At 42.0% G+C, this 20086-nt stretch overlaps 1 protein-coding gene across 9 annotated transcripts in view; it reads left to right on the forward strand.

Moving 5' to 3' along the window:
• The window catches only part of LOC121442760 (receptor-type tyrosine-protein phosphatase mu), a 695160-nt gene that overhangs the window by 400345 nt on the left and 274729 nt on the right, over positions 1 to 20086 (forward strand). For all 9 annotated transcript variants that reach the window (XM_041644372.1, XM_041644376.1, XM_041644373.1 and 6 more), the window contains exons 8-9: positions 8278 to 8586; positions 13352 to 13461. In XM_041644372.1, the coding sequence (XP_041500306.1) occupies positions 8278 to 8586; positions 13352 to 13461 (419 nt within the window). The remainder of the gene's footprint in view (positions 1 to 8277; positions 8587 to 13351; positions 13462 to 20086) is intronic.

Genomic DNA, 20086 nt, shown 5'->3' on the forward strand with positions numbered 1-20086 from the left:
CAGTACCCTCTTAGTGGATTTTTCCTTTAATGAGTACGTCCTTCCATACCTCCTCTGGTTTGTTCTAGTTTAAGGTCTAGTTTATCAGCCATTGAAATAGCCTGGAATACTTTCCTTAGTTTCACCTTGCCCCTATGTGGCCTCTCTTCTTCCCATGGCGTTTGAGGGAAGATATGGTTTTATTCCTATAGACTGTTGTTTAGACTGGTACGATGGGATGACTCGCCTGCTGTCTTTATTGATAGTGGTCACCTGGAAAGATGACTGCGCATGCTTCAGTAATCTACACCTGGCATGTTAAACCCCTCTTCTCTTCGATGGGAGTCTGATGCCATCTGAGCTTTGCACACTGCCCTGCTTACTTATATGTATTCTTGTCAGTAGTCTGATTATATGTTATTACTGCCGAAAGGTTCTCAGTTGTATGTTGATAGTATTCAACAACTACAAAATAGCTAACTCTGCGCTCCCTCTCTCCCAACATCTGAAACCCACCTTCTGACACCATTTCACTCTCTGCCTTTTGTCCTTTTGTAATCCATCACACCGATGGCAAATGCACTTGAAATGGGTCTCTGACGTCATGTTGATCTCAGCCAGCTAAACCATCAGTGAGTGCGTAAGAGTGAAACGATATGTTTTCGGTTAGCATTTTGTTTTTGTGTTGTGTGGTTTTCTCCTACTGGATCATTGTTTCTTTTTTTAATGATATTTTTATTTCTTCTTTGAAAATGCATAATGTATTTTGGCCATCTCTATCCCTTGCATTACTTTCTCCCAACTCCTCTTGGTACCCCAGTCCCATCTCCCTCCTCTGCATCAGCTCCTGCTCTCCTGCCCTGCTGGAGTTCCTGTTCTGACTTCCTCCAAAGATGGACTCTGATCTGGAAGTGTAAGCCAAAAACAAAAAACAAAAACAAAAAAACCTTTTTTTCCCCCATTTTTGGTCATGGTGTTTTGCCTCAGCAAACCCTAACTAAGACAAATCTCGTGATTGGCTTCTTTCCCTCATTTAGGACATAATATGACTCCTTTATATTCTCTCTGGAATGTCAGATTTAGATCGCCTTTGTTATTCTTTGCCACCTTCTGTATAATTTCATCCTATCTACCTCTAGTTCATTAACTTATTTCCTGTCCTCCCACTCCCGTGTGGTGTGAGTGTGTGTGTGTGTGTGTGTGTGTGTGTGTCACAAGACTCAGTACTGTTAATGAATGCTTTAGGTGCTGATAGGTGTATGAAATTGGCCTTAGACCAGTCTAGTATAGAAGCCACGCCCCAGTAGGCGGGTACCACAAGCTATAAGACTGTATTTAGGTTCTCTTGTGCTGCTGAGACCCAATGCTTTGTTTTAGAGGCAGTTGGCCATTTCAGTTTTCACTTTCTTTTACCCTAGAGTCCCATTATAAAGTATATTGGAGACACACCACTATCCCTGCTTACATTACACTAGTGCTTTCCAACTGAGAGGTTACTTCAGGCAAAAGATGTGGCCATCAGAAATTGTAACTGTTACTTTAGGGATGCTATCCATTAATTAATCCTGGTTTCTATTTTATGTTGGAACCTCAAGTTGTAATGGTAATATTTGTACAAATTTTTAAGAATTCTAGATAACACAGCAAAGAGAGAAGGTAGTATGTACTTCATTTTGGTTCGTTTCTTGTGGGTCTCATGGAGCCTAGGCTGTCCTTGAACTCCAGATCCATCTGTTTGCAGCCTCTGAGTGTGGTATTTCATCCATGAGTCACTACACACAGCCCATAATATTTTATTTTATTTCTTTATTTAAAATTATTAACACTTGATTTTAATAGGTACAGTACATGCCTATTTGTTTGATTTTAGTTCATGTATTGCAATGTGCTCTAAAAGCTTCTTACTTAAATTTTTTAAAACTTTATTTAAAAATCACAAAGGAGCCAGGCAGTGCTGGCGCACACCTTTAATCCCAGCACTCAGGAGGCAGAGGCAGGCAGATCTCTGAGTTTGAGGCCAGCCTGATCTACAAGAGCTAGTTCCAGGACAGGCTCCAAACCTACAGAGAAACCCTGTCTCTCAAAAACAAAAACAAACATAGAGGAAGACTTTATGTTTAAAAGAAAAACTTCTTCCAACTGTTCAGCTTTATTTGGGCAGAATAAAATCTTGTGAATATTGTAACATGATTAATAAAAACCCAGAGACAGAAATTGGGGTTTATCCTAAAGGTCATAAAAGCAAAACAACCAGCCACTGGTTCTTAACCTCAGTCTGAAATGGCGATCCTGCCTCCAGGAATCTTAGAATGAGATTGTGAGTGAGAACTGTTTTCTACTGGCTTATATTCCTCTCTAGTGCTGGGGTTAAAGGCTGTACCACTACCACCCCGTTTCTATGGCAAACTAGTGTGGCTACTGGGATTAAAGGTGTGTGCACCACGGCCTGGTCTGTAAGGCTCGCCAGTGGGGCTGTTGCACTCTCTGAACTTCAGGCAAACTTAGTTTAAAATACAAGTGGAGTGTGACTAGAGAATATTCTCAGGATTCAGTCTGCCATTGGTGCCCACATCTTCTTTCTTTGAAAAACTGTCAGTGATACATTTTATTTCCTCTTTCTTTTCTAACTTCTCTTCCTCAAACCCATTACTTACAATAAGTAACCCTAAAAGCAAAAGAGAGCTTAAAGAATTTACTATAGGACATGTCATAAACATTGCCCAAGACCCAAGTTGTGTTCTTTACTTCTTAAACATCAAGCTTAAACCCCCGCCCAAGCTAAACTCTCCATGGGCGGCACACTTCCCTCAGGGTCACCCAACTCTACTGGAAAAGGTCCTAGAGGCTTCACTTGGGGGCTGATATTTGAAGTTCTTATGCAGTGTTTAGCCACTTATCTAAGAAAGTCTTTGTGCCTGCCAGAAGGGTACATCCTAATCATATTGCTACGTAAGATAATTCTTCAAGTGTTTAATAAATGTGAGTAAAAAAATCCCAGATCTCTATTGCAGTTGAAATGAAGATGGCCAAAGAGACTGACATGTGGCCAGCAACCCAGGCGAGGAGACTAATCCCCTAATAGTTCAGCCGTGGATGTTTAGGCAGTGCCCAAACAAACGGAACAATATTTGACCCCATGGGTTCCTTTCACTGGGTTACCCCTGCAGACAGTTCTTCCTGATGTTGAGCTCTTCAGTGTCCACCTTGCTCTGTATCCTAGCAGGCTTTGAATTTGAGATCCCACTTGCCCCAGCCTCCCAAGCAGCTAAAATGGCAGGCCTGCCTACCCAGGCTGGACCTCAGTTAGTACATTTTAAGCTCGGTTTGTTCTTTAGAAAATGGAATTAGTAGAATGTTCACATATTTTTTTTTAAAGACTTCATTTCAGGGACATGTCTTCTTGCTGTTGCTTTATTTCGTTGTTCACTTTTGGCTGACCCTGAGCAGAGGCTCTTCTGCCTCAACCCCACAGGTGCCCTCAGGGTTCCGGTTATGCTGAACTGTAGCAGGTTTTAATGTGGCATCTATAAATAAAATCTGGCTGAAAAGGTTGTGCTGGGTGTAAGTGTAAAACAAACTTGGGAGAGCCAAGTCATCCAAGGCCTACAGATGTCTATCGGGGAACGTAAAGTTAATGTATTTCAGAATTTTCAGCTTGGCTGCTAAAGATGCATTTTGAACCTTAGAGTGCTTTGACTGATTCCAGAATCACAGCCATGCCACCTGCAACTCATGCCGTGGCCCGGAATCATGGCTGCTCAGGAATACTGAATCCCTGGTTAGGCCAGAGTACCATGGGGTAATGGGGGCTTTGCTCTGATTTAACTGAATAGTGGAGGAAATGAAGTGACGGCTTTATTATGTTGGTGCTCTCCTTTGTGAGACTCATAAGCAGAAATAAAAGAGCCGGAGGTCCTAACGGGGCCGCCACCACATCTCGGTGTTATTCCTGGTATTGTAATAGACCCCTGTGTGGTTCGCGAAGAGGTAGGAAAGCGAAACCTGTTAGCGAGAGCGTTGGTTGTAATCTATGTTTTTGATTATCGATGACAGGATCCTAAAATTACACCCAAATATCTCTCACTGGTTCTGAAATTGAGTTTCTGAAAAAGCACTGCAGAAGTAATAGGAGGTAAAGTGCAGAGTTCCCAGAGAAATGAGCTGCGAATTGAGCCTGCAATGGAAATTGATCCTATCAGTCAGCTTCTGCCCTTATTCTGAGAGAAGGGGGATGACAGAGCCGGAGGAGGGTGGCTGATTAAATAGGAAACTAAGAGCTGGAGGCTAGAACTGGGCTTGTTGGTCCCTGGGGTCAAGAATGTAACTGTCAGGCTTCTCTGCTGGAAGCCTGGCTCAATCTGGCAGAAAGAGAAGGAAATGAAAAATGCCCTGGGCCAGAGTGGGCGTCACTGGAGTTTCCTGACTAAAGTTTCCTGCAGTGGCCACTTGGTGCTCCCCAGGGGCGCTATTCTAGCCAGTGATCTCAAGGTAGACCAGTTGGCCTCATGATTCACACCAATGGAGCTTATCAGGGTGTGTCAGTGTGTCCTGAGGGTGGGAATGCAACGAGAAATGGGCTCAGAATCGATTCCCATTCTCAGTCCCATCTTTGGGATCCGTGAGGAATGAGGAGCAAATACCCGGTAACTACTAGTCTTGTGTATATAGTTTATTGGCCTGTTACCTAACGAGAGGAGATCTATATTGCTCCCATAGAACGGCACTAATGGCATACTGGGGGAACTTGGTGGGCGAGGGTGATGTGTGTATTGTACTCTTAGGGATGCTGTATATGTTCCAATTAGCCCTGCCGAGGCCGCACGTTTCTGGTTATGGAATTGCTCCTGTGTGATCTGTTTCTACAACGATGCTCTTCAGAGTCTTGAGTGATCATCAGTGTAACTCACTGGCGTCCATGTCCCCCTAGAATGGCGTGTTCACAGTTAGCAAATATTTCTGCAGAAACCTTGAAGCTGAAGCTATCGTAAAAGGCTCACTTAAGATGATACAAGCCTTTTAGAGCCATTGCTGTTTCAGATGAAAGTTTGCAGGCTGGAAGACGAAAAGAGAAAGAAGGTTCCTTGGGATGAATTGGGAAAGGCTTAGTCACTGGGCTTGATCTAGCCACAGTATCGTTAAAGAGAGACAGCTGTCACAGGTACATGGCAGCACAAGGGATACCTTACATTCTGAGGTGTAGCACAATTAATGAAAACCCAGAGACTGGTACTGGGTTTCAACCTGAAGGTCAGAAAAGCAAAGCAGCCAGCCACTGGCTCGTACCTCTACCTCAGTCCAAAACGGTGATCCTGCCTCCGGGAATCCTCAGAATAAGACTGACTGAGAGCTGTCTCCTCCCATTTTTTATTCCTCTCTAGAGCTGGGATTAAAGGCGTGCATCACTACCACCCAGTTTCTATGGCAAATTGGTGTGACTCCTGGGATTAAAGGTGTGTGTCACCACTGCCTGGTCTGTAAGGCTGACCAGTGGGGCTGTTGTGCTCTCTAAACTTCAGGCAAGCTTTATTTATTAAAATACAAATGAAATATTGCTACCCTTGGGGTGTAGCTGTCTTTTAACATTCATTGTTCATGTTGAGTTGATTTTTTTGTTTTTGTTTTTGTTTTTTTGAGATTGCCGTCAGAACCTCAGATGTGTATGCTTGACTCCACTCACAGCTGCTGCCATGTTAGTATTTTGTTTGTTTGGTTGGTTTTTGTTTTTGTTTTGTTTTGTTTTGTTTTGTTTTTGTCAGATTAACTACAGTGCTCACTTAACTTTGCCTCTGGGCCCTAGCAAGAGAAAACAGTAAAGTATCCACCAGCAGTAGACCATTCCGCCATTAATTTGTTGATTCAAATTCTGTATCCAGCTTTTAACAAGTAGGACAAGTGGCCAGGAAATAGAGTCAAAATGACTTTTATAATGAGGCCCTGTTGATACGATCCATAGCTACCTCTCTTGGCATTGACCTTGCCACATTGCTATCAACGTTTCTGTAGAGACAACAGGGCTGCTTACCATTGACAGAAGCCTACAGAGAATGCCCAAGGAAATAGATGTGTCATGACTTCTGATAGACTTGCCCCTCCATAAGCTGAAACGTCACTGAATCCATCCAGCCTGCTAAGCACATATGTTAGCAACAGCATCCTATGGAGTATCTGTGGGATCCCATTCTGGCCACTGCGCTGACTGGGAGCTTTGCTTGGTTGTTCTGCAGGTACCCTAGGAAAGGACCAAAACTACAAATGCAGTTTCTCTATAATGTGTGTCTGCTTTTGTTTCAATGTGAAATTAAAAAATGTAAGAACAGAGTTCTTTTTAAAAACATTTTTATTGGGTTTTTTGTTTTATTTATTTAATTATTTTTAAGATTTCATGCCAGGTATTCTGCGTTTTGATCATATTGACTCTTTCCTTCAACTCCTTCCAGATCCATTCCTACTCCCCATGTCCTCCCAACTTTATATCCTCTTTTCTGTTATTTTTAAATAGCAATAACAATATTTTAATAACTGAAGCCCATCTTTTTTGCTCATATACTTCTAGGTGTTGGTCCTCTCTGGAGTGTTTTTGGTCTACCAGGAGATGAGGGACATCCCTAGTCAGGGACAGTCCATTCTGTTTAGATGCTTGTGTACAGTAGCTTTGTATTTGATTAATCTGGAACTTGAGGATGCTAGACAGACCCAGCTTCTGCATCCAGGAGTTGGGTCCATACACCTATCAGCTGTTAATTATGGCTCTCATGACAGTATGGTTTTAAGTACTTGGTCATGGAGATGTTCAATTTCTGCCAGTGTACCTGTTTCCTCGGCAGATGAATGAAAAGCTTGAAACTTCATTTTGCCTCGGAGGAATTCCCAAGGGTGCTAACAAAGAAAAAAGAAGCATGCGTTCTGTGAGAACTCTACCACAGACGGACAAAAACACTTAACTTTGTAGTCCCGAGGCCTTGTGCAAACATGTATTTTCTTGGGAAAGGCATAGCATATGCTGTGTATAATAGTTTTCCATTGAAGGCAAGCTAGAACGACACTGCTTGCCTAATGTCTGGATAGTCAGTCAGTTAGTGCAGTGATGAAAACCTCGGGGAAGCATGTTAGGACTGTCCTGTGGAGATGTGATTCTGTAGGAAGACAATGGAGAGATGCTTCCTGATCTGTAAGAGATGTTGGCTTTCCTGAAAATTTTCTTAAAACATTTGAGTAATGAAACATTAAATACACTGCAGCATTTCCATTACATAATAAAACGTTGCCAACCTGGAAGAAGCCTTGGTGTTATTTCTAAGTACCGTATTTATGATATTTTCAGAACGTCTGTAATTTTAAAAAGTTGCTTTATAAGTCCCCTAATTTAAATTTAAAAAATAGTTCATCCATAAGGAATATTCCATAAGAATGCCACTCGGTATTACCAGAGACCATGTTGGTCTTCTTGTGCTTGGTCCCTAAGTTCCGTCGAGAAAACATCATGAGATCGCTGTTAGAAACAGATGCGCCAGAGGCAGAAGCCCATGGAAGTTAAATGCGATCTGCAGACATAAGGCAGACACATTTCTGGTTTGCTCTGGTGAGGATGGTTTTGTCGCGTATAGCTACAGGAGACTGCACTGGCCTCTTCCGCCACTGTTTAGGAAGTAAAAGGGGAGTTGTCTTCCTAGCACCCTGTCACAAAACGAAACACATGGGATTGCTGTTGTTCATGGCAGTCTTCCATCGCATTGAGAAAGCATTACTATCGCGAGCACCGTTTCCTCGTCCCATCAGAATCTTAGCCACAGTCCTGCCTTGACTCTGACTAAGTCGCCCAGCAAGACTTGGCCACAGAGCCAAGATTTATGCTTTGGGAATGGAAGCATCCTGTCCACAGAATTGTTTTAAGTGCCTGGTAAATCCTAACTATCGTTTCTTAAGTTTCTGTTTTCTTTATCAATTGTCATTCTCTTGAATTCACTATGGCAACCACGCTTAAAGGAAAATAAAATTTGAAATTATCAATGAACCGTGGCTGTAGCAGATTCTAGCTTGGCAGAGCATTCTAGCTTGGTCTTTGCCTAACCCTGAAAGGGCCACGCTTGCAACATGGCAGGGGCCATAGTATGTTCAGTAATGGGTATATGGTTTGTCTTAGTGCCATCATTTCCAAAGCAAGCTTACTCTTTTTCTGTATGTTTTAACTCATATTATTCAAAACACACGTATTTCTTGCATGTGTTTAGAGTTTCTAGGTTGCACAGACTCCACCTTATTAATACTTTTCCCATGTGTTTTTCTTCTTTTTCAAACTAGATCCCATGCGTGGCCCGAGAAAACTGGAAGTTGTCGAAGTCAAGTCTCGGCAAATCACCATCCGCTGGGAGCCATTTGGATACAATGTAACCCGTTGCCATAGTTACAACCTCACGGTACACTACTGTTATCAGGTGGGAGGACAGGAGCAGGTGCGAGAGGAAGTGAGCTGGGATACGGATAACTCCCACCCCCAGCATACCATCACCAACCTGTCCCCATACACCAACGTCAGCGTCAAGCTCATCCTCATGAACCCCGAGGGCCGCAAGGAGAGTCAGGAACTCATTGTGCAGACGGATGAAGACCGTGAGTGCTTTCAAGTGATAATGTCTATGTGGAATACGTCCTCTCAGAATGACTTCCGTGTCTTTGAATTTAGAGCTGTATGTTGAAAACAAGGTGGAAGGAAGGACTCCTTCATGGAGCTTAGTATGTCATGTGCCCTCACTCTGAAGCACTGAAGAAACAGAGGGAGGCTTATCGTTTTTATATCATTCCGTTTCGCACACGATCACACATGCATACAATTCTCATCTCCCACATGCCTGTCACCCTGTCTACCCTCCCCTGTCTCTCACAGTCCTTTCCATTACATCTATCTCGGTTTGTTTTGTTCCATGCCCCACTGAGATTAACCAGGGCCATCTGTGTGACCTCGTGTGTAGACCATTAGAGTCTGGTGGGCTCAGCTCTGGACACACAACCAAAGACAGCAATTTCCCGCTCAACAAGAGTCTTTCATTCTGATAGTGTGGACAACCCTATATCCCTTCTGCCTTCTTTGACTAATTATTGATAGAGCTGGTCCTGTGTGGTTTTGTGCGGGTCTGGTATAGATAACTACAACTGTGAGTTAATAGTTACAGTGGCTGTGTGTAGTAGGAACTGCATTGGGCTGCGTTCCTGCCCAGCTCCGCACGGCTAGCTTTACCTGAAAAAATTACACGGAAACTGTATTCTTTGGAACACTGCCTGGCCCATTAGTTCCAGCCTCTTATTGTCTAACTCTCACATCTCATTAACCCATTTTTAATAATCTGTGTAGCCCCACGAGGTGTGGCTTACCAGGAAAGATCTTAACCTGCGTCTGTGTCGGGTGGGAGAATCATGGCGACTGGCTCAGCTTCTGTCTCCCAGCATTCTGTTCTGTCTACTCCGCCTATCTAAGCTGCTGTCCTATCAAAAGGCCCAAGGCAGTTTCTTTATTAACCAATGACCTTCCTCCATCAGCTGTGTGAGTCAGGAGGATGCTATTGTGTGACCCCCTCACCCTATCATTCACCTCACACACTTCCTGACCCCTTCTGGAATCTTCCCCAAGCTTCAGAGGAGGTGGCATGAGTTTCTATTTAGGGCTGGGCCCAGAGCAAATGCTTGCTCTCCAGAGCTTACCAGTCATGTGGCATTTATCTATATGGAGATTCTCTAGTATTCTCAGCAGTTCTTGACATTTTTATTACCACGTTGGAAGGAGAAGTTAATGAGCTTTTTTATTACCTCGGTTCCACAGACTGCTCTCCAACCATCTTTACATGACATTCGTTCTCATCCTTCTAGTCAGTGGCCACACAGACACAACACAGGAGTCCCACCTGTAAGCACCTATGATCACGTGACTTCAGAGGGCCTCCCTGACTTCTGGCTCTTTCCACCCCTTTTCTGCAGTGTTCTTGAACTGTAGAGAGGATGCAATAAGTCTCTCGTTTATATGTTGTAACATATTATATATTTTTATTCATTTTTGTGTAAACCATCTTTACAAGTTTTTCATCTGTAGCAATATGCATGTCCCAGAAGAGAGGTGATAAGCATCCAAAACTGCAGAGTCAGCCCTTGCAGGATATAAGAGAGCGTTAGTGGTAAATGGGTGATTCCTGCTTTAAGGAGTCCTGTTGTTGAGTCAACAGGAAATAATGGTGTGGCCAGTTCATCTGTTTCACCAACTAGATCTGACTGGCAGGGATAAGGACATGCCCAACTGCATTGGAGTTTCAGTGAGAACTAAGTTGGGAATTCCTTGGAATCCTGTCAGAACGTCAGACTTGCAAATTTGGAATGTTTGTTTGTTTAAATTATCTTACTAGTCTCAGGAATTCAGCCTTGTGGTATTTGCAAATTAAAAACCTATTGTTTAGTAGCTTAGCGGCATGCCGCTAATTAGAAAAGAACTATTATTGCAAATTACATTTTCTCAATAACCAGCCACACAAAAACCTACTTCAAAGAAGATGGTGGGGGGAAGAAAGACAAATAGAACAATTGTCAGACAATACCAAGTCTGAAGAGGAAAGCAACAGTTCTTGTGACTCTAGTTTATCCACGTCACTTGGTTCTGGAATCACATGTTCACCGAAATGGTTTCATCAGGAATGTATGGAAATTTTCTTTTGGTTTGATTCCCCATTAGAAATATAGGTGTTATGGGTACTTCCCTAAAATCCTGACTCCTAGAACATCTAAAAGAAAGTCTTTAACCTAAGTTCATGGGACGTTTTATTTTTTCTAGTCAGTCTTCTGGATTAGAAAAGCAAAGCAAAACAAAACAAAAATTCTGTTCTAAGCCTTAACTTTTTTTTTTTTTTGATGAGCCTACTTAAAGCATTCCTTTTTATTACTTCATTCATTTCTTTTTGCAAGTATCTTTGAGACTCTAAGTGTGGACTCACGTATGCCACAGTGTGCATGTGGATTTCAGATGAAAACTGGGAGGCACTGGTTCCGTTGTTCTTCTACCTAAGTCCCTAGTGTGGTGCTCAGGCCACCAGCTTGATGGAAGGCACTTTGTCTTCCCAGCCTCACTGCAGCAACTCTGTACAACACCATCAGTTACGCTGACCGTTCTAAGACATTTTCAAAGTTTGCTTTTTTTTTTTTTTTTTTTCCAAATCAAGTTGACCTTCAAATCAACATACTTTAAATATATCCCATTCAAAGTTAGGTTGATTTCTTCTGTTTCCTTTCTTCATTCTTGAACCTACATAACTATTTTCAAATATAATAAAGCATCTACCCATTCAGCGGTGCTGGTGCTGAGAAAAGGGTGATGTCATAGGAAACACTCTGGAGGCAAACAAGACAGGATTGGTAGCATCCTCTCAGACCTGAACCAGCTGCAGCCTCACCTTCTGGTTGTGATGAGCGTTCTGGGCCCAGAGTCTAGAATTATACTTCCTGGGAACTTGCCAATATGTCTACTTCTTAACACTGTGTGTTCCTTTGTTTCGACATAAGGTTTTATTGAATTCTTCAGCCCAGAATGAATGATTACTTCCATATTATATATTATTCAGATGCTATACATTAGAAATTGACTTGAATCCAACATCATTTTAGAAATGAAGCAAGTGAGATCCAAGCAGGAGCAGCAGCTGTCTAAGCTGCGTATTTGCAATGATTGGAGAGTCTTAAATAGCAACTATCCCACGCCGTGTACATCAGTAAAGAGCTTTTCTGTTGAATACCTGGCTCCATTTGGATAAAATACAAAAGCTCTCACTCTACCAATAAGCCTGCCTTCAAAAATAAAAATGAGTTTAAAATTTGAAATCCTTCACTTCCTTTAGAAATTCCAGGCACCCGTCCAGTCCAAGACAGACGTGGTGACAATTAAAAGGCTATTCATATCCTCACACAGCCTAAACTCTCCAGCCTCCTTTTGAAAATCTTTATTGAAATGTTGATCAATGCATGAGTTGAGGAACATTGGGGGACTTCCAGTTAAGAATAATGCTGCTGCGAATATTTTATACAGTCTTCTGAGCCGGCCTCTTCTCAGTTATCTTGAGTAATCAGTAGATATACTAGATGATGGATGGATGGGTGGGTGGGTGGATGGGTGGATGGATGGAACAAATGAAGGATGGATAGGTAAATAGACAGACAGACAGACAGACAGATAGATTGATAGATACAGACAGACAGACGATAGATAGGTGAAGATAGAGAGATATAGAAACATAGATAGATAGATGATATATAGATAGACAAATGATAGATAGATAGATAGATAGACAGACAAATGATATATAGACAGGCAGATGATAGATAGATAGATAGATAGATAGATAGATAGATAGACAGACAAATGATATATAGATAGATGATAGATAGATAGATAGATAGATAGATAGATGATATATAGATAGATAAGACAGACAGATGATAGATGATAGACAGATGATAGATGATGGATGGATAGATAGATAGATAGATAGATGATAGATAGATGGATAGATAGATGATAGATAGATAGATAAGACAGACAGATGATAGATGATAGACAGATGATAGATGATAGATAGATAGATAGACAGATGATAGATAGATGATATATAGATAAGACAGACAGATAGATAGATAGACAGATAGATGATATATAGATAGATAAGACAGACAGATGATAGATTATAGATAGATAGATAGATGATAGATAGATAGATAGATAGATAGATAGATAGATAGATAGATATGACAGATAGTGGAAAAGCTGGGTCACATTGTGTATCTTTGTATACTGACTAATTTGAAGAACTGCCATATGATTGCCAAAGTTACTGTATGATTTCACATTTGCCCAGTACTGCATTTGGGTTAGAATGTGGTTTTGATTGGCAGTTTTCAGCCAACGAATGATACTGAGGATCTTTTCGTGTGTAACTCTGGCTGGTTTTAAATCTTCTATCCTCCTGCCTCATCCTGTTCAGTGCTTGGTTTACAGGTCTGTGTCAACATTCTTATTCTTTACTTCTTTGCAAGATCACACAACCACCCACCATTCTGACAAGCACTACTTGGAAACCCTCATGACCTCCTTCCTTACTACTGGAAAACAGTTTATACAAAGGAAAATACTGAATTTCATGTAATTGGCTTACTTAAACCTTATAGGGAAAAAATAATTAAATCATTTTACAAGGACAGTGTAGTTATAATGGCTTTAGATTCCATATGGTGAAGGGAAATGCAAATGTTATCTATAGACCGTTAGGGTCCGCAGCCTCTGTTAACAGTGAAGATCTCCTTGGGGGAGTTGGTGTGTGATCCACACATTCATCTCTCATGTCCTCTTTAGTCCCAGGTGCTGTCCCCACTGAATCCATCCAAGGAAGTACCTTTGAGGAGAAGATATTTCTTCAGTGGAGGGAGCCGACACAAACCTACGGTGTCATCACTTTATATGAGGTACTTACATATCTGTTGGTAATTTCCTTTTTAAGTGTAATGTCTTGTGATGATGTGAGCTCTCTGGCATTTTAAAAATATAATTTCATCTTTCTTTGAGGAGTTTGATGTTTTCTATAGTCATAATGATTGTTATATAGAAACAAAAGATTCAAAATGAGCTTTTCAATTATGTGTAATTTCAAGATTCATTTTTAAAATAAGTTGGATCATGGTATATTGTGTGTTGTATATTAAGACTCAGCATAACATTTTTAAAAGTCACTTTTATTAAAAGTAATAAATATTTTGAAACCTGCATTGATTAGGAAGCAATCAGTGAGTCACTTTATTTCCTAGCTGTGAACTATTTATCCATTGATTATAAAATAACACTGATTATCCAATTAGAAAAGTCAGTAAAGAATTGTCTCCATAGTAACCATGGAATAATCTTTTGGGGGTTCCTTCAGATCAGTGTACATCCCTTAGACTTCATTGACACCATTTTTTGTCTGCTGAGGCAAATCAAATAGTTGAGTGATGGTGGCAAGAGAGAATTTGATAAATTGTTCTAGAAAAAAATAATCGCAGTAATGGGATGACAGCCATCTTCACGTCACTGTGAGCATCGTTTCATTGTGCCTGTTGTCATAGAAACATGCAGGTGCTTTTTTTTTAGCTAGCATTTGTTTGAATGCAAATTCAACAAAATTATATATTGCAAGATTTCTAAAAATTCTGGCCAATCTGCATAGAGCTCTGCTTGAGCACCTCTCAGCGACACTGACAGGAGCCCGAGCCCTGTCAGGAGCTGTCAGTCATGATCACCACCAGCCCACTCTCTGACCCCATAGACTCACACCGATGCTTCCCACTTCTTCCAAAAATTGGTATTGAAGTGCAAAACCAGTAATAACACTAATGATAATAATAATAATTGAAATCAAAGTGAAGGAAGCTAAGCGAAAAAGTGTTGCTTTTAGTGTCTGATTTATTATGGAAACATCAAGCTATGGAAAGCCGTGGCTCAGATTCTATGGAGGTGTTTTATTGTCAAGTCAAGAAGAGTCAATTTTCCTCCATGATGAAAATATTTCATATTTTGGGCCCTCTAACTATATTTTGGATATGGATTTTGTAGATTCCTATCTAAGAATAACAGGGATTTTTACGGGAAAAACTAGTCTTTGAAGTTCATGTTAAGACCCAAGAGTCTGCCTTGCCTGCCTTCCTGCCTGCCTGTCCCCAAAACCATGGGCTGCTATAAGACAAACAGAAACTAATAGCAAGATTCTTTCTCTCTAATCCCACCAGACATTTATCTTTGTGTGATAAGTAACTTCAGCATGAAAACAACAGGGGAAATGATCATTCAAAAGAAGACCCCATTAATCTCTCTGATTCGGTAGCCAGGCTGTCCCAGGCTGAGCGCTGATCTGAATGCAGCTATAGTGCAGATGGGAGGATCTGCCATAAATCAAGGTGCTCGCAACCAGCACTTTGCAAGTAGAGCAGGTTGGCTCTTTTTTCTGCAAATTCAAGCGGGAAGCGTCAGATATTTGAATTGGGTCTAAATGACTAAATGTTTTCTGGGTACCAAACCATTCTCTCTCATCCCTACCTAGTTTCTACATACGTATAGGAAGGAGAGTTGTTCCAGGTTCCTCAAGCAGGCCTTGGATGGCATTCCAGAAGGGGCTCTTCGCTTCCTGAGAGCTCAGTGCTCAAGAGTCTTGGTCCACTTGCCTTATGGGAGTACACAGTCTCCTGCTGGACCAGACGATCAGCACAGAGCAGCCTGTGTCCCCTCTCATGAGCAGAGGCTTATGAAACAGATTCCATGCTTAGAAAGCTGAGCAGTTGCCCCGAAAGAAGCAGGGACTATCAGAACAGCGACTGTGCCTTGGAGTGGCATTTGAGTATAAGTTAGGGTTACCACGGTTGGTGGCTGCTCTAGTAAGAAGTGTCCTCCCTGAAGATGTCAACGTGCTCAGATGATTTGGGGACAGAAATAAAATAGATGGGCTGCTATAGCCATCAGTGCAGGTGCTGGGATTTGATGACTTTGGAGTTGTCTTTTGTAACGTCTGAGAATGCACAAAGCATTGATGTCTGAAAAGTGCTGACAGCTTCATGTGTTTTCTGACCCTGACAGCAATGCACATCCCCCATCCTTCTGCTCCACTCGAACGCCCACCCTCATCCCTTCACTAGCTTGCCTTCCCTTTCTGTTTACCCTGCCTTCGTCCTGATCTAGTCCTTCTCAAAACCATGTCTCACGTTAGCCAGTTCTTTTTGTCAATTATCTCCCGAAAATCCAGGTCTGGTAAGTGTGCCCATCCTCCACGGCTATCCTGTCTCATTGTGAATGCAGTGTTATTCTCCTACTGAACCTCTTGAGGATACAAGTGCCCAAAATAGAATAAGCAGCTTAGTGTTTCTTCAAGAGTTAGCCACTGTTAGAACAGGATGCAAGTCCAAAGTTTTGTAATGTAGAAACTACAGTACAGTTTTGTGTATCACTTTAGATGGATACTATTTAATGTTAGCAAAAGCATGCTCTGTTTCAGTTACACATACCCTGTGAGGTCACCAGCTTACATAACGCAAAAGTAAATACAAGACATCTTCATGTTTGATATGTAAAGTTAATCTCATAAGAATGCTCTAAGAAAAAATTAGAGGAATTTTTGTATTACATCTTTCCAAACATGGCAAGAAAGCCATGGAAGACATTGGAAAAAGGTCAATGGGTTTTGTTTGCATAAGACTTTAAACTACATAATGATGAAAGGCATGAAAAAAGTCTATCAACAGAACACTTGGAATGGTTTTTTTCGACACTCATGACAGCACATGGGCTGATGGCTGTGATATATACAGATTGGATACAGATTAATAAGCATAATACGAAGATCCCAGCAGGAGGAGGGGAACAGCGAGTGAGAGGACCCAAATCAGGAAGAACTCCAACTGACCTAGAAGTGTGTGATAGTGTGTCTACTCCATTTAAATAATAAATAGGAAATACATTTGTCTAATTTCATATACTCTCTGTTGAACATTAAATTTATCTGATTTTGTATGATTTCTATAATGTATAATTTGACCAGTGGGATGGAGAAATGTGTAGATACATAGACTCTTGGTGGGAAGTATATGTTGCCTCTTCTGTAGGCAAGTTGAGACTACCCACAACAATTTAAACATTGGCTGTTGAACCTATTCTAAAGGTCTATCAACTAATAATACTCCCAAATTGTAGGCCCATATTTCGGTATGGCACAAGAGCCATTAGCCTGGTCTGAGCTGATCAAGTAACTCTGAGCTGTCTCTGCCTAACAATAGCCAGGATGTGCTGCTCCTAGTTTCTTTTGTTAGAATGTAGATTACCTGAGAAGAGATGTTGACTAAAGCTGATGACTTAAGAGTTAAGAGGTTCGGTGCTTCCTTCCTTTGTAATTTGGAGGATGTCTTATAGAGATGCTAACTCATGGCCTACCTGACCACTAGCATACAGGTAGATGCAGACGTGACCAGGGCCCATGCACCTGGTTGCCTAGGAGACAGCCTAATGTGTTTTCCCGCTCTATTGATGTGAGGATATATAAGCTGTTTGGAGAATAAATGAGGGATCTTTGGAGAGAGATCTGGCCTTTCCATGATGGCCGTGTAAGCTGCGTCAGTTTTATTCCTCGCGACTCCATCCCAGCCAAGTTAGGGAATCTGTGTTGGACCCACACGGGGCCCCGACACCAAATGCATAACATAAGGTACCACATCTCACTTATTTTATCTCCCAGTTGTCTTTAGTTCATTCTAGACCTATGACCAAGAGAGTTACACATCTAGAGGTTTGTATTCAATATGTATAAGCCTTGGGAAGAAGCCAAAAACCACAAAATGAAACTCATGTTCTCTGCTAGAAGCAGCTGTCCCATCACCGACTGTGAAAAGCATTAAATCAATGCCAAGCCCAAACTCTCAGCTTCATGTGTGACTCACCCAGAAAGTTAATTTGACTCAGAGTAAGTCAGAATGGTCCCAGGTTGCCTGCTGATGGGGCTATTTGTATGCTGAGGGTTGAAACATCTCAAGATCATGAGCCTGGCTAACCGAGTGCACTGTAGTCACCATTGTCTGAAGTTGGTATCCTTGAAGAAGAGGTGGAAATATAGGGGCTGCGTTAGGAAGTTTATCTTCAATGTTCAGTCTCTCGTCAAGTTGTAACTGTAACAATGCTTTCAGAATAAATATAAGTACAAAAGGATTCAAAGTGAAGCAACCTTCTCACTTTTTCCTTGGTAACTACTTGTGAATGGTTCAGTGGTTAAGAGTACTGCTTTTTCTTCCAGAGGACCTGAGTTCAATTCCTAGCACCCACATGGTGACTCATAACCCTCTGGAACTCCCATCCCAGAACTGATAAACCCCTCTGGACTCTGTGGGCACTGTGTGCATGTGGTACATGCATGTATAATCAAACACTCATGTAATACACATAAAATAAAAATAAACTCTCCAAAAATACAACCAAGGGAACTGCAGCTGCCTCTGGATATCAGCCCAGTTATTATTTATTATTAATATTTCTTCTTGCCGGGCGGTGGTGGCACACGCCTTTAATCTCAGCACTTGGGAGGCAGAGGCAGGCGGATCTCTGGGAGTTCGAGGCCAGCCTGGTCTACAAGACCTAGTTCCGGGACAGGCGCCAAAGCTACAGAGAAACCCTGTCTCGAAAAACAAAACAAAACAACAAAGAATATCTTCTTGCATCATTTTCCACCTGGATTTAATGGGGCATGGTCCTCTGTGTTTTTAAAACGTTTAAACCTCTAAGAACCTTCTGAATTTTTCACACCGCTCAATGCTGCTCATGTGCCTCTGCCCTCCTGTGGCACACGTCCAACCCCTCCTGTGTAGTATCCTTCTGCTGTTCTCTCGGTATTTCCTTCAAATACTGTAGTTGCTCCTGAAGTCCCTTGGCCCTTCTCACCCCTGAAATCAAATTTAATTATCCATTCCTTTGTGTTCACAGAGTAAATTGCTCAGACCCCAATTAAAGACCTATATTTTATGCTGGCTGCAATTACATCAACTCATGCTCCCTAGAAGGTTTCGGCCCCCTAAAAGGCTATTGCAATTTGGCTCTCTATGAAACTGGTACTGGAGAGTTGGAGACTTTAAGGAGGAAAGGGGAAGATAATTTTAGAAGATTCCAGGCACTTAGCTGTAATCAGAAATCATCCGGCGTAAGCAAGTACTCATTGCATCTCGCCATTTCAACACCTTCCGTCCCATCACTTTATTCAGGTACCACTTTGCTCTTGTCTAAGGGCATCCTGGAAAATTACTGGCACCCACCAGAGGGCAATCGGTATTCTTTATAGTGGCTTCATTCAAACATCTTCTGCCCTCAGCCCGCAGTGTAGTACCGATGTGAAAGATTCCCCTAAACGTTTTTTCCGGAAGCCTTCCCTCTGCTTTTTCTACTGCCTGGGTCCTGTTAGACACTTAATAAGTCCTTATTGAATGACTAACTGAAAATAGGAAATGGCAGAAGGGAGTACTGAGTTCTGTTCTGAGCCCAGTAGGATACTATAGTGGTTCAACAATTGTGCTCAGGCCAACAGCTGCTCGCTGCTTGCAACCTCTGTGGCAGGAGGCAGTTATGGAGTTGCCCCACCTTCTATTCCTGGAAGCTTTGTCATTTCCGACATTTGGAGTATGGGCGCTATGGGCTTTCTGACATTTAATGCATATTTTTGGTTTTTTAGGGGTAGATAAGAGAACTCATAGTTCTTTTATGAATTTTGTATGAATTAGTATTTACTTACATTTTGCAAGAAAAGAGGAGCAGGATCTGTAATTTTTACCAAATCATTAAAGGGTTGAAGCTAAACCACAGTTATAAATATCTATGTGACTCAGGCTGGGGCTACCTGGCGGTGGGCACCGAACCCCTCTGTGAAGCCTTTGCTTAGAATATGTTGCTGGAGCCTGACCCTCGCATGAACGCTCACATGTCCTTGGGCACAGCTCTGTGTTCCTCAGTCCTCTCTTTTGGAAAATATACCAAGTACCAAATGGCTACAGATCACAGCGGGGCCTGAAAGAAGAATAAGACACCTCTCAACCCTCCAGACGGCGATATGAGTACAGGAAACATCCCTCTGCCTCCGACATATTTAAATCATGGTTTAAAACGAAACCTATAGAGTTGCAGCATTCATGACTCAGGGCCAAGTAGAACTTATGGGCCAGCCTCAGCAGGAGGCTTTGGCTGCTCTCTGGTTGAAAAGCCAGACTTAGGATGCATAGCAAACATACAGATTTGCGATGCTGGCCCGAGGCACGGATAGACACAACTGTTACCTGATGCCACCTGGATTCTCGTCAGAATCTTCCTCCTCGGCACCGGCTTTATATCTATTCCCCGATTTCTATCCCCAGCCTAGACCTCTCTCAGACTCTAGTTCTGTCATGAATACATGTCCACATGAACGTTTCAAAGTCTGTGTTCATCCTTAAATGCATCCGTACCCATGCCATCCCCTTTCAACAGGTGATGATCTTTGGAGCGGGGCCCAAGTGGGGTAACTCCTCGCCTCCTCCATTCTGCCGGTCCATTGCAGGCCGCTGT

Source organism: Microtus oregoni, unplaced genomic scaffold, assembly GCF_018167655.1.
Source record: "Microtus oregoni isolate MIOR12 unplaced genomic scaffold, Mior012 000095F_ref0000231, whole genome shotgun sequence".
In the NCBI taxonomy this organism is placed as follows: Eukaryota; Metazoa; Chordata; class Mammalia; order Rodentia; family Cricetidae; genus Microtus; species Microtus oregoni.